At 42.8% G+C, this 15674-nt stretch overlaps 1 protein-coding gene across 1 annotated transcript in view; it reads left to right on the forward strand.

The window, feature by feature from the left end:
• Positions 1-15674, forward strand: part of PSTPIP2 (proline-serine-threonine phosphatase interacting protein 2) — a 66038-nt gene that overhangs the window by 45154 nt on the left and 5210 nt on the right. The window contains exons 6-14 of the mRNA XM_036107578.2: positions 1729-1791; positions 5373-5471; positions 6031-6076; positions 6983-7062; positions 9890-9988; positions 11303-11399; positions 11515-11596; positions 12715-12749; positions 14236-14293. Of these exons, the coding sequence (XP_035963471.2) occupies positions 1729-1791; positions 5373-5471; positions 6031-6076; positions 6983-7062; positions 9890-9988; positions 11303-11399; positions 11515-11596; positions 12715-12749; positions 14236-14285 (651 nt within the window). The 3' untranslated portion in view covers positions 14286-14293. The remainder of the gene's footprint in view (positions 1-1728; positions 1792-5372; positions 5472-6030; positions 6077-6982; positions 7063-9889; positions 9989-11302; positions 11400-11514; positions 11597-12714; positions 12750-14235; positions 14294-15674) is intronic.

Consider the following 15674-nt stretch of genomic DNA (forward strand, 5'->3'; position numbering starts at 1 on the left):
TATACACCTGTTTGGTTTATAGAGCTATCATAAGGGACAATGGTAGGTTAGGGTAATGATTAGGAATAAGGGCACAGGAGTCAGGCTGTGCCCAAATCCCAACTCCACTACTTGCTTGGCTAAATAAATCCACCTCGGTTTACTGTCAAGAAACTGGAGATAAGAGTACTCACAGTCGTGATGCATGAAAACTGCTTAGCACATAATAATACCTGATACATGGGCACTACTATTATGTCTGAGACATACATTTTTATTATTTGCTCCATTGTTTTGAGTAATGAAAGTGTTTACATCACAGCCGCAACAAAGAAATTGCTTCCAATTGAACTTAACAGAGTACTTTACCTTTCTGGGATTAGATGGGGTAAAGAGAACATCTTCTTTTAGCTGTCCTACAAACATTTCTTCTCTTCACACTGCCTGGGCTCCTTGCTGATTAAGGGTGTGCCATTGAAGGATGCTGACATAGGTTTATAGACTAAAGACCCCTTTTATTATTATTATTTTTAATTTTATTATGTTATGTTAGTCACCGTACAATACATCATTAGTTTTTGATGTGGTGATCCACGATCCATTGTTTTCGTATAGCACCCAGTGCTCCATGCAGTACGTGCCCTCCTTAATACCCATCACCCGGCTAACCACTCCCCCCTCCCCTCTAAAACCCTGTTTGTTTCTCAGAGTCCGTAGTCTCTCATCTCTCCCTCCAATTCCCCACCCCCCTCATTTTTCCCTTCCTTCTCCTAATGTCCTCCATGCTATTCCTTATGTTCCACAAATAAGTGAAACCATATGATAATTGACTTTCTCTGCTTGACTTATTTCACTTAGCATAATCTCCTCCAGTCCCATCCATGTTGATGTAAAAGTTGGGTATTCATCCTTTCTGATGGCTGAGTAATATTCCATTGTATATATGGACCACACCTTCTTTATCCATTCATCTGTTGAAGGGCATCTCGGCTCTTTCCACAGTTTGGCTATTGCAGACATTGCTGCTATGAACAATGGGATGCATATGGCCCTTCTTTTCACAACCTCTGTGTCTTTGGGGTAAATATCCAGTAGTGCAATTGCTGGGTCATAGGGTAGCTCTCTTTTTAAATTTTTGAGGCACCTCCACACTGTTTTCCAAAGTGGCTGTACCAACTTGCATTCCCACCAACAGTGTAAGAGGGTTTCCCTTTCTCCACAACCTCTCCAGCATTTGTTGTTTCTTTCCGTGTCCATTTTTGCCATTCTAACTGGTGTAAGGTGGTATCTCAATGTGGTTTTGATTTGAATTTCCCTGATGGCTAATGATGATGAACATTTTTTCCTGTGTCTGTTAGCCATTTGTATGTCTTCCTCAGAGAAGTGTAAAGACCCCTTTTAAAATATGAATGGTGCCTTAGCAAGAGTTTTAAAACCCTTTTTGAAACCTAAGTTCCTTGATTCCAGGTTTACTGAAGAGACAGCTCCAAGGATCAATGATTCTCCATGGTGGCTGCCCAAGTTCAAAGGCGGGCCTCACCATTAACCAGCCATAAGACCTTGGGCAGGTTGTTCAGCCTCTCTGCTACAGTTTCCTCATTTGTGCAATGGGGGTAATAAATAGTACATCTACCTTCCGGGTGTGTGAGGACTAAGTGAGGTAGTCCACGTTGAACATTTAGTCCTCAAGGTAAACTGACATTAACAGTAATTTGTTTTTTATTAATAGTGCTTGTCCTCTCTTCACAGACAGAGATTTTAATGGATGCTGCCCATAAACAAAAGAGCTTACAGTTCAAGAAAACCATGGATGTGAGTCTCACTTTATTTTTTATTTATGTATTTATTTTTAAAAGATTTTATTTATTTATTTGAAAGAGAGAGCATGCACAAGTGAGGGGAGGGGCAGAGGGAGAGGGAGCAGGAGACTCCCTGCTGAGCACGGAGCCCAAGGACGCAGGGCTTGATCCCAGAACCCTGAGATCATGACCTGAGCCAAAACCAAGAGTCAGATGCCTAACTGACTGGGCCACCCAGGCACCCCTGAGTCTCACTTTATTGCCTTCTTTTTGTCATGGGGACATTTTCTGAAATCCTGTGCTGTGTATGAGCATATTCCTGACAATAACGTTTCAGTAATATTAATTAGCACAGTGGTTTGGGAAAACAACCTTTAGAAGTTTGACTTTCCTTCTTTTTAAGGCCTTGGAAAGACTGAGGATGAAACTAGATAGAGGAAACAAAATGATAGTGCCTTTCTGGTAACCTGGAAAGGTCAATTTAAATATTTCAGGCCAAGACACAAAAGCATCTATACTCCATGATGCCATTTACCTTGTTGGATTTGAGCTTTTTCTCTGTGACTACTTTGAGTCTTGATTTCTTACCTATTTTACTGAGTGACTCCTTCCTGTTTCAAGATCTGAAACCTGTAAAAACCTTCCTTAAATTATTTATTTAAAAAAACACTTAACAAGACAGAGCTAAGACAGATTGCTAGCACCCTCACTCTAGCGTTTATGAGTCTGTTCATTCGGGACAGTGAACTCTGGTTTTGAAACATCTGTGACTCCTTTTCTGTACAGAGGCATCATCATGATATTCTCTGACTGTGACATGCTATCTGGTAACCCAGTTACAAAAGAATATGTCACCAATGTTGATGGCATGTGTGGTCTGTTCTGCATCATTCTTTCCCATGATGTGTAGCACCTCAAAAGCCACTGATAAATAGGAAGTGATGTTAGTGTAATTTGCAGAAATAGTGTTGGACAAGAAATAATTGTTCCCAGCACTTTTACTTTTTGAGCAGTCTGGGGTAAGCGTTCTCACAATTGAAGAGAAAGCCTTCGTGAAATACAAGTTTCTTAACTCTGTCTTCTACCTACGTGAAGAGCCATATCAGTGTTATAACTTTTGCTTCGACTGTCAAAAATGATTTAGAAAACTCAAGAGAAAGGAAGACTATTGTATTTACTCATTTTTTGCTGACTGTGTCCTTTTTTCCTCTTGATGTTCCAAGTTTTCTTCTTTTATAGTTTCCTTTTGCTTAGAGAACTTCTTTTTTAAGTAGGCTCCATGCCCAGTGTGGGGCTTGAACTCACGACCCTGAGATCAAGCATCACGTGCTCTACCGACTGAGCCAGCCAGGCACGCCCGGAGAACTTCCTTTAGCCATTCTACAGAACGGTGTGTTAGCGACAAATACTCTGAGTTTTTCTTCATCTGAGAATGTCTTAATTCTCCTTTCAGTGTTAAAGGCTATTTTCACTGGATATAGGATTGTGTGTTGACAGTTCTTTTCTATCAGTATTTGAAAATGTGCCACTTTCTTGTGGCTTCTGTAGTTTCTGGTAAGAAAGCTGCTGTAATTCAAATTGGTTTTCCCTTATAGGTAAGGTGTCATATATTTTTAAATTTTTTTTTAGTTTTCAGAAGTTCACCTATGTGTTTTTAACATGGATTTCCTTGGGCTTATTTTGTTTGGGGTTTGATCAACTTCTTGAATCCATAGGTTTACATCTTTTGCCAAGTTTTAGAAGTTTTCAGCTATTCATTTCTCCAAGTGCTTTCTCAGCCCACCTTCCTCTCCTTGGGTTGCAAGGACATGAGTGTTAGATCTTTTCTTATGGTGCCAAAGGTACCGCATTTTTTTCAGCCTATTTCTCTGTTATTCAGATTAGGTAATTTCATTGTTCTATCCTCCTCTCAGAAGAGACTCTTTCTTTGGTCTCTTCCATTCTTAAGCCCATCCATTGAGTTTTTTATTTCCATTAGTGTGTTTTTTTAGTTCTAAAATTTCCATTCGGTTCTTCTTTTTTTATTTTTTGAACAATTTTATGTATTTATTTGAGAGAGAGCACAAGCAGGAGGAGGGGCAGAGGGAGAGGGACAAGCAGACTCTCTGCTGAGCATAGAGCCCAATGCACATCAGGACCCAAGATCATGACCTGAGCTGAAGTCAGACGCTTAACCGACTGAGCCACCCAGACGCCCCACCATTTGGTTCTTCTTTTTATCTTCTCTGCCTTTGCTGAGCTTTTCTATTTCTTTGCCAAGACCATCTATTTTTTCATTTATTTTAAGCGTATCTGTCCCTCTCCCTCTAGTATTAGAAAAGGTCAGGCATATTGTCTAGGCTTGGTATTGGTGAGAGTGAGGAAATTTACTCCATATACTGCTAGGGGGAGTTTCAGTTGGTGTGGTCAAGGAAGTTGGACATATACATATTCTTTTACCAAACAACTAAACTTCTGGGAATTTGACCTGTATAGATAAATTCATACTACCCAAAATAAAATCAGCATATTTTTATGTTATAAAAGAATGGGAAAGAAGATAAATGTCCACCAATAGAGAGATAGTTGAAATTATGGCATGAGTGTGTGTATTTACAACCATTAAAGTGTTCAGCTACGGGGCTCATGCTTGACATAGAGAAATGTCTCACATATTGTTACAAAAGAATATTGTTGCATGAATATCTCATGTGCTTGTAATTATGAAAAATTATGACATTTCTATGTGTGTGTAGCATGTGTAGAGAATTATATGGCTGTTTACTGAAAGATTAACCCCAAATGAATTGCAGAGGATGCCGAGAAATGCAAGAATGCATGTGAAATATTTGATGAGCACAAACCATCTCTGCAAAGGAGTCTTCGTTCTTAGTCAAGCAGTTTTCGGGGGTCAACATTTTTATTTATTAGCTGATTCACAGCTTTATTTGTTCAAAAAGTTAAGTCTTTGCTTCAATAGTTGAAACAGAAAATGCTCTGATTCACTAGCTATAGTTTGAGAACTGTTTTCACACTCACAGTAGTAATGATGGCCCAGATTAGACCACAGCCTACTTTCAAACTGAACTAAAACAGTTCTTTAAATCAAAAGGGAACATGGCTATGCCTGAGTGCCAGAGTCGCTGGGATTGATGCCCTCCCCACTGTCACTTGCTATGGTGGGCACATTAGGATATTGAAGCATAATTATAATTACCATGGCCAAGTGATTGCATCTGAGTTCTGAGGCTTATGTTATGAAAATGCTGGATTGCACATCTTACAGTTACATACCTATCTTGATTTTGCCTATTTCAAATCATCTTTTGTTTCTGTCAGTTTTTAAAGCTCATGTACTTTGTGCTTGCCAAATAGGAGGGATTACTTCCTTGATCAGGTTGCCACCACATGCATAGTTTGGAAAAGGGCTAGAGAGACCTTTCAAAAAGAGATCAGAAAGAGCGTTTGCCCTCAGAGTGCCCATCATGGAGTGGTGATCACAAAGCTAATCCGAGTGCCCTGTGCTTTGCTGGGCTTAGTGGGCTGGTGTGGCTGCTTTGCAGGGTTCCATTCTGCTCACCTGTTTTGGTCCTCTTTTGGCTTCTAACAACAAAGGCAAAGAAGATCTATGAGCAGAAATGCCGAGACAAAGATGAAGCAGAGCAGGCTGTCCACCGGAGTGCCAACCTGGTAACCCCGAAGCAACAAGAAAAGGTACCTGGGAGAGCCGGCGGCCTGAAAAATCTGAGATTTATGTATTTGAGATTCAAGCCAGTTAATAATCTTAATTAAAAATGGAGCTGCAACCTAAGTCCCTGACCATATCTTCCTCTGGGCTACTAGGATACTCTGACCAAGAAAATCCCTTGTCACAGTTTTGGGGTTCTGGAAGAGCTGGAGAAACGTGGCCAGGGGGAAGGGAGTGGAGTGATAAGAAGTTGGGGGGGGGGCTTGGTTTTTTTTACCTTTCTTCAAAACTCAAGTATCCTTTGTAGCTAGGCCACCTCCTGCTTGGGTATATTATCAGTTTTACGTAATCTGGATAGAAGATTGTCAGCAACCAGAGGGCAGGGGTATGTCTTTAGGAAAACAGAGGGCAAGATGCTCTGTGGCTGTTGCCCAATGGTGATAAGATTAGGGGGCCGGTTGAACGATTTGCTGAGAGAAACACGGGTAAGATGTGGGCTACACCGTTCTCTTCACAGTCATTGTAAGTCTGGCTGGCCTGTGGAAGCCTGGCCCAGCATTTCTCCGCTCTCCTTTGTTCTCACAGCTCTTTGTGAAACTGGCAACTTCGAAGACCGCAGTAGAAGACTCGGGTGAGGGGCTGCTCCCGGGGATGGGGGAGGGTTTTGTGGGGCTGACATTCTGTGGAATCTGTCCGGAAAGGTAGTTTTGTAGACCACACAATCATGTATGGACGGGCAGTGGGATTACTGAGATATCTGGAGGGAGGCAGGGAGAGAAAGAGGGAGAGAGGACAAATCAGGACCTGGGAAAGTGAGAGGAAGCAGATGGGACTGCAGTTTCTGTCCCAACACCCCTCCCCTCCTTAGGTCTTGGGGCTTACTTGTGATTGAATGGTGGAGGTGGTGGTGGGGGTCATGCGCAGCTGCTTTGTAATCAGGCGCTCACTCTGCTTATTGGGAACATCGCTCTTAAAAGGCCATTTCAGCCCTGCTAACTCTTTCCTGTTATGAAGGCAACAGGCAAGTTGTGAGACCTTGTCATGGCTGAAATCTGAGATCCAAACCAGGTGTTTGCAAAGCCCTCTAATCCCAGAATACCCTGCAGAAGACAAGCCTTTCATGACCGTGGCCACTTAAGAAATCTCTAAATCCAAAAAAAAAGAAGTCTCTAAATCCAAAACCAAAGTAACTTAATAGTTCTCTTCCCCGCACCTCTCCCTGGATCATTTTCCTGAAAATGGGAAGGAAGCTATTGAGGCCGAATTAGCCAAAGAGAGCCCTGGCTGAGGTTCCTGCCAGCCTTCTCTCTCCTCCCTTGAACCATTTCTCGCTACTTGCTTGGTTTAATGTCTAAAAGGAAAGTGCTTAATTCACAAAGATATTACGAGAGTGAGAGATGGATGTGGCCTTCCAGTGTTCAGAACTCTGTGGGGCCTTGAGAGCTCAGCGCTACTCCATCGAGGCAAGCTGGGCGGTGGGTCTGCAGGCCCCTGTCCTGTCTGGTTTCTGAAGCCAGGCCCCTCCCCTGCATTGCAGACAAGACGTACATGATGCACATCAGCGCCCTGGACAAGATCCGCGAAGACTGGCAGAGTGAGCACATCAAGGCCTGCGAGGTACTGGAACTGGCAGCTGCTGGGGAGGGGAGGAGTTTTCCTCCCAGAACCTGGAGAGTCTACTTGGGGAGAAACGTACCACCCCCTTACCATAGGACCCCAAGTCTCATAGAATTGCTTGAGGGCAAATTAGAAATCAGAAATTTCAGTGGAGGAGGGAAGGAACTGGAAGGTTTTCCCCCAGACCTCATCTTTCTGCCGCGTCCCAGCCCTGACCGTTGTGTCCGGCTCTGCTCCAGGCCTTCCTCTCGTGTTTGGTTAGTCCAAACACGCCATAGCTGAATCAGGTAACGGGTGATTAAGTAATTATCTTTCCAGGGCCTCACCTGAACCTGCTATCGGATAAGGAGAACGCAGGCAGGAGGCGAGCAGGCTTTAGAAGTTTTTACCCTCCTTACACCTTCGATTTCACCATTACCCCCGCTTCGTTTTTAGCACATGACCTCACTTACAATCTCCTGCAGAAAATAAAGACGTAATCTTTTTCTTACCAGTGGTTCTCAAAATGAAGTCGCAGGATTTGTAGCATCAGTATCCCCTGGGAATATGTTAGAGATGCAGATTCTCAGACCAATTCCAGACCCTACTGAGCAGAAACTGTTGGAGTGGGCTCAGCCCTGTGTTAATAGGTCCTCAGGTGATTCTTATGCAAATTCAAGCTTGAGAACCGCCGATCTCCACCCCCACCCCTCCTTTTCTCCTATTAGTTGAAAAGGGGCTGCTCCTGCCCTATCAAGAGCCTGTCCCAACACCTGGGTTCAAGGTGCCATCATCCAGCTGTCTTTCCCTCATGCCTGTGCACAGCCTTTTTTAAAAAATTAATTAATTTATTTATTAGAGAGAGAGAGCAGGAATACAAGCAGGGAGAGTGGGAGAGGGAGAGGCAGGGTTCCCGCGGAGCGGAGAGCCTGACGTGGGGCTCGATCCCAGGACGCTGGGATCATGACCTGAGCCGAAGGCAGACACTTAACGACTGAGCCACCCAGGTGCCCCCTGTGCACAGCCTTTAATGTGAACTTCTGCTATTGTCATTTGTACATCTCTGCTCATTCTTGGTTTTAGAACCTACTGGCTGTTGCTTCCCATCTGCTACCCTCTCCTGTCTTCACAGCCTTTTTGAAGGTGTTGTCTTCACATAATCATCGCCCTTCGCCTATCCTAGCCTGCTGCGTCTGGGGGTCCCCCCTGCCCACCCCCGCCCACTCACCGCTGCTCACTTGAGGAACTGGAAGTCTCCATGGTGTGAGGTCCAGCAAGCCTTTGCAGTTCCTGATCTTATTTGATATATATCTACTCTCTAGTACTGTGGGTCACTATCCCCCTCCCAAAACACTCTTTTCTGTTTTACTTCCTTGATTGCACACACTCATGGAAAAGCCTAGAATAAGGCCCCCTTTTTAAGGTTTAAAAAAATGCAAAGCAATACCATATACATTTTATGGACATGTACGTATTAAAAAAGCCTGCATGAGAATGATAAAGTTTAGGAAAATGGTTATCTGTGGGGAAGGAGGAAGGTGATTGAGATTGGGGAAAGCACACAAGGGGCTTAAACAGAATCTGAGGCAAATATGGACAAAATTGTTGACTGAGCTAGGTGGTTGATATGTGGGGATTCATTATATTTCTGTCTATGATGCTTTCTTTTTTTTTTTTTTTTTTAAAGATTTTATTTATTTATTTGAGAGAGAGAATGAGATAGAGAGATCATGAGGGTCAGAGGGAGAAGCAGACTCCCCGCTGAGCAGGGAGCCCGATGCGGGACTCGATCCCGGGACTCCAGGATCATGACCCGAGCCGAAGGCAGTCGCTTATCCAACTGAGCCACCCAGGCGCCCCTCTATGATGCTTTCTATGGGCAATATTCTATAATAAAAATAATGTGAAATTTTAGTATTTATATGCTACATAAATATTAAATATACTAATATACTAAGTATACTAAATAAATACTAAATACTAAATAAATCTAAAATTTATGCTACATATAAATACTCAAAGGTTTGCAGGTGAAATAATGTATTTGCTTCAAAATACTCTGAGGAGTAGTTGATTTGGTAGGCATATAATAAAACAGAATTGGTTGTGAGTTGATAAATGTTTAAGCTGATGATGGGTACATGGGCATTCATTAAACTATTCTCTTGTGTATGTGTGAAGCTTTACATTATAAAAATTTTCAAAATGTAATAGTGTTATAATCAACATTAAAAAACACATTAATATAGAACATCCCCTGCTGAATAGAATAGCATCCACTTTATAGAATAAGAGCTTGATTTTCCAAATGTTGGTATTTGTTTATATCCAAAAAACTATTGTTCAGGGAGTGACCTTTTAAAAAAACTTTTTTATTAAAGAAAATTTCAAAAATACACAGAGATAGAAGGCAAGTGCAGGTTCCCCCATGTTCTCATGAACTGGCTTCAACGATTGTGACCGTCTTGCCAATTGAACTCAGTCGTAGGGGCAGGGCAGAGTTTTGGAAATTGGAGGCTCTCGCAAGCTGCCAGGTGGAGAAACCCATTAGGCAGTTGGAAATGTGAGCCGGAATTCAGGTTAGAATCTTGCTATCTGGGTTCGTCATTACCTCTTACCTTCAGAACTATCTCCGATCCTGTTTGTGTTAATACCGTATGAGAATACCATTTGCATTCTTTGCCTGCAGTAAGAGTTGATGAGTTTCCCCGGTGGTGAGGGCATTATCCTAAACGGGGCAATAAGCTTACAGATAATGAGGGTTGATACTGTTTCTTAAGTCATAGCCAGTCTAGACAAATGTCCTTTTTCTCTGCCTCTGTACGGACATGTCGTTATGTTTCTATAGATGTTTGAAGCTCAAGAATGTGAACGAATAAACTTTTTTCGGAATGCACTGTGGTTACACATGAATCAGCTGTCACAACAATGTGTCACAAGCGATGATGTAAGTCAAAGGCATCCACGGAGGATTCATTAGAGTGGGAGGAACCATAGACATTTATTAGTCCACCTTCCTCATTTGAGGCCCAGAGAGGTACAGTGACTTGCCCAAGACCACACAATGAGTTGATAGACCCAAATAAACACCTAACTGCCTGACTCCTGGTCTGCTTTGCTACCATGACTTTCTCTTTAAGAGTTAGGACAGGGGAGCAGAGAGGGAGACCCAAATGCAGTTTTTTGTTTGTTTGTTTGTTTTAGGATTTTTATTTATTTATTTGAGAGAGAGCGTGCACAAGCAGGGGAAGGGGCAGAGGGCCCGGGGGAGAAGCGGGCTCCCGGCTCAGCAGGGAACCTGATGCAGGGCTTGATCCCAGGACCCTGAGATCATAGATCATGACCTGAGCCAAAGGCAGACACTTAACCGACTGAGCCACCCAGGCGTCCCCCCGACCAAAATGCAGTTTAATTTATGGATGACAGAGATTTTATAGCATGACTGTGAGTCCCAGAGTGTCCCTCCAGGACAGCGCCAAGTACTAGCAGAATGACCCTTGCCCAGGCTAATGATCACGCCAGGGCTCAAGATTTACTTCAGCAGTATTCCCAGGGTCAATATCCAGCTTTAACTTGTGCACAGCAATCCTCATGGGATCTCAGACCTCAAATGGATCAGAATTCAAATTACCACAACCCTCTGTCTAAGAAATAGCCACCCTCACTTAGATGGGACAGTCACTTTAGAAGAACAATTGAATACCTAGAAAACCTGTAGAATTGACAAGAACTTTTTCCAAGGTAATGCATTGTCTTTGCATTTGCGTGTGGCATTAGTCTTGGTATCTATTTCCTTTGGCCATCAGTATCATAAAAAACCCTCTTTCTGGCAAGGTTTATGCTGCCATAGAGATACCTTTCTTGCCATCTTTAAAACAATTTTAATAGCAGATATGCATCAGAGAAATCCCTTTATATGAGTCATAGAAAAAGAGACTTGGGAATGTCTCTTTTTCTTTTTTAAAACAAAATTTGGGAGATTCAGCCATTCATCAAAACTGTTTTAATAAGCTGTGTCACAATTATCACCGACATACTCTAGCTTGATTTATCTTTTTTTTTAAAAAAGATTTTATTTACTTATTTGTCAGAGAGAGAGTGCACAGCAGTGGGGAGGGGTGGAGGGAGAAGCAGACTCCCGCCGAGCAGGGAGCCCAATACGGGACTCGATCCTAGGACCCTGGGATCATGACCCGGGCAGAAGGCAGACGCTTAACTGACTGAACCACCTGGGTGTCCCAATTTATCTTCTTTTTGTTAGATGTATGAAGAAGTCCGTAAGAGCTTGGAAGCGTGCAGCATTGAGAAGGACATTGCATTTTTTGTGAACCACCGAAAAACTGGACAAACCCCACCAGGTGAGTGGAGTGGCAGGGCTGGGGGTTTATTTAAGCATTTCTACTAGTCTTCTGCATCACATGTCGAGAATGGAAGACACCATCATCTTAATATTTTGTTTCTTAATTCCCCTAGCACCCATCGTGTATGAGAATTTCTACTGCCCCCAGAAGAATACAGCCTCACAGGGAAAGGCCCCGGGACCTAACGTAGCAAGGTAATAACCAGGTACCTTTCAGATAAAGAAAAATACTTTTAATAAATGTTGTTATCATTAGTGTTCTAAGAGGTATTAGAATTGGAACACATCCACCACTGCATTTGCATTTAGGACAAATGTTCAGTGGATTTTACCAGTCATAGTTTAAGGAGGAGTATATCATGCTTGAGGGTGATTATTGTTACGTATGAATCCTATACCTTTTTTACAGCTTATAGAAAGCAGGAGTCAACAGACTCTGGCCCGCTGTGAATCGACTCTGACCAACCTCTTTTGGTAGGGCCCAAGAGCGAAGAATAGTTTTTACATTTTTAAATGGCTGAATAAAGAGAAAAGGATATTATTTTGTGACACATGAAAATTACATGAAATTCAGATGTCAGTGTTCGTATAAAGTTTTATTGGACCCCGACCATGCTCGTTCGTTTGCATTTTGTCTGCGGCTGCTTTTGCATTCGGGTTGACAGGGTTGCCACCGAGATGCCCTAGTGGCCAGCAGAGCCGAAATCGTTTCCTGTCTGGCCCTTTACAGGGCTGTAACCTGTAAAGGATCCCGACAGAAGAGAAACTTCTGTTTCACGCAGTCAACTTCACGACTAAGCTGCTAACTTCCATTCCAGTTTTTTCAAAAGAGAAGGGAGTGTTTGAGGGGGCATTGCCGGACCCTCAGCAATGTTTAAGAATGCCAGGCTCTGTTCAGAATAGTTCGTGTGAATTAGCTCATTTCATCCCAACAGTGAGGCGGAAACCGCTTGTATTTTCCATTTTACGTGTGATCATGCGGAGGTACCAGATCAGGAAACCGCGCACGCATAGCGGAGATTTTCCTCTTGTCGGTGTGGGGTGTGGGGGCGGGGCTCCGTGCTTCCTGCCCCCCCCCCCCCCCCCCCCCCCCCCCCCCCCCGTGCAGCTGCCCGTCAGCGTAATAGAATGTCAGCAGCCTGGATTCCAGGGGGTCAGCGGTGGTGCAGGCCTTTGGCTTCATCTGCACTCTCCTTGACTCTCCAGAACAGAAACCAGATCTGATTAGAGGGCAGTATGCTTGTAGTGTGAAGTCAAAAATTAGAAAAATAACAAGATCTCATCTGAAAAACTTTGGTTTTCATTTCTTACAGGAGAGGACCTCTCCCAGTTCCTAAAAGTTTACCAGGTATGACACCGAGAAAGACCTTTTGAAATGCTTATGTCATGTTCTCTCTCTCTTTTCTTTTTTGTAAAGATTTTATTTATTTATTTGAGAGAGAGCGAGCACATGAGCAGGGGGGTGGGGCAGAGGGAGAAGCAGACTCCCAGCTGAGCGCAGAGTTCCACGCAGGATCCCGAGGTCATGACTTGAGCTGAAGTCAGTTGCTTAACCGACTGAGCCACCCAGGTGCCCCATCATGTTCTCTCTAAGGTTGAGTAGTTAGAATGTTGAAATAAAGGGAAAGAATGGAACAATTTTTTTTTAAAGATTTTATTTATTTATTTGACAGAGAGAGACACAGTGAGAGAGGGAACACAAGCAGGGGGAGTGGGAGAGGGAGAAGCAGGCTCCACGCTGAGCAGGGAACCCGATATAGGGCTCGGTCCCAGGACCCTGGGATCATGACCTGAGCCAAAGGCAGACGCTTAGCGACTGAGCCACCCAGGCGCCCGGAAAGAAGGGAATAAATAGAATCAAATTCTCAAGAGAATGAACCTGTATCGGGATCTTAATATAATACTATTTGTCACAGAGTGGACTTTGGTAATTGGTGGTCTACTTTATAGCTTATCAAAGAGAATTCCACTCTTGGAGTACCAAAAGAAACTTACTATAAGGCAGTCTTACCTAAGAGATTATTTCAGCTTGAACCATATAAACAGCAAAGTGAGATATAGTTTCCTTTGGATTACACAGAAACATAACTGATAGAAGGCATAGATGTCTAGAAACATATAACCTAATATTATATATTTGTGCACTGACCGTAATTGGGTCTTTTGCTAATCACTCTGGTCTCTTTTTCATTCAGAACTCCTAATGATACCTCTGGGACAACCACACATTTTAGCACTTTTTGTTAGTTTTAGTCCTTGGATAATTATAAGATCCTTGAGGGTGGGCACTTGGTTTTCTCCTGTATCACTCATAGCACCTAACACAGTACTGGGCACATAGTAGGTGCTCAACAAATATCTGTTATTCGAGTAAAAGAAAGATATACCTACCTGGGTTCAAGCGACTGAGGGAAGAGAAAACTCATGCAGCATATGGGAGCTTAGTAGAGCTTCAGTGACTGAAAGAAATTCAGGGGCTGAAATGATATCTTTGAAAAATATAAGGATTTAAGTTATTTTATTTTTGTAAAACAATTACCACCTGATAACGTGGGACTTATTTATGTCTACATCTGAAGATGACTTTACTCTGGGTGCTGCTATCTGTGCATGGTTGAAAAGGGCAATGAAATCATAGTAGTGATTTCCAGAATGTGTGAGTGAATCCTCTGGTTTATAGTCATGACTACCATTGGTAGGATTTGTCGCCAGATGTTTTCTTTTTATAAAAGGACAGTCACTAGAATCTTTAAGTGGAATGTTTTGATTTCAGAAGGGCTAAGATCTTATCATGAAACAAGATTAACTTAATGTTGCTGTTCTGCCCTTTGCAGATGCTCCTGACTATTCCTTGGTTGATGACTACAGTCTGATCTACCAGTAACATCAATGGTAAGAACCTTTAATGTTTGCATAATCAAATTGCATTTAGACTGATGAGTGTGTTTTTGAGTCTCTGAAGCTTCTTTAAAACACCACTGCAAGGAGCAAGGCCTTGCCTCAGGCTGGCCCACTGGTGCATGGGGTTCTGCAGGATGGCCTCTCTAAATCCCATACTGCAAGGGGACTGGTGCCCGCGCCGTACATATTTGAATGAGGAGATTCTCCCTTCATTAATTATTCTGTAGCTCGTTTTCTGCTCCTGTTAAGCTCTTTGTGGCTATAACACACTTACGCTCAAGGCAAGGCTCACAAACAAAACACACGTGATCCTCACTGTTTAAGTAATAGTGTACTCCCCCATTCCCCAAAGGGGGAAAAGTCAAGTCAAAAGAAGTCAGTGAGGGCACCTGGGTGGCTCAGTTGGTTAAGCAACTGCCTTTGGCTCAGGTCATGATCCTGGAGTCCCGGGATCGAGTCCTGCATCGGGCTCCCTGCTCGGCAGGGAGTCTGCTTCTCCCTCTGACACCACCCCCCCCCCATGCTCCCTCTCTCTCACTCAAATAAATAAATAAAATCTTAAAAAAAAAAAAAAAAAGAAGTCAGTGAAAATGAGGCAAACACTATCACACTCACCTATTACACAAGGGCATTATGGGGGTCAACTTATCTCAGATTATTACTGCTCCAAACTAGCAAACAAGGATTCCTAGAGCTGAACTGTGGAGGCAACCATTACTGCAAAGATGGCGCTCTGTCTTTGGTTCTCAGACACTTGCAACTTGCAACGTGTCCCAAGTCAATCTCAGTCTTCACAAATGTGAAGGAATGCCTCTGAAGCCAAAATAGTACTATATGAAACTCTATCAAGTATAAATGTTTTAACCCAAATGGGCGTATCTTGGGGTATGACAACATATGTACGTATGAGCAAAGAAAAGGCTTGAAAAGGTATATTCCCAAACAAGTAATAGTTTTTCTTTACTTATGTTTTCCAATTTGTTTACAATGAAACTTTATTACTTCTTTAATAAAAAACTGTTTTTGAAGAGTGGATCCTCTTGCACATTCCTGATTTAGTATGTTCCTGGGAGTGCCAGGAGTGGGGGTGGGGTACAGGAACTGGAACAGCCTCTCTCCCACCCTCCCTGGTTTGGTGCTACTGTCTCTTAGGAAACAAAACAGGTTTTTCGTTTTTTAAAAATTTTTTTTTTTTAATTTTTTTATTGTTATGTTAATCCCCATACATTACATCATTAGTTTTAGATGTAGTGTTCCATGATTCATTGTTTGTGCATAACACCCAGTGCTCCATGCAGAACGTGCCCTCCTCAATACCCATCACCGGGCTAACCCATCCTCCCACCCCCTCCCCTCTAGAACCCTCAGTTTG

Source organism: Halichoerus grypus, chromosome 13 (genome assembly GCF_964656455.1).
Source record: "Halichoerus grypus chromosome 13, mHalGry1.hap1.1, whole genome shotgun sequence".
In the NCBI taxonomy this organism is placed as follows: Eukaryota; Metazoa; Chordata; class Mammalia; order Carnivora; family Phocidae; genus Halichoerus; species Halichoerus grypus.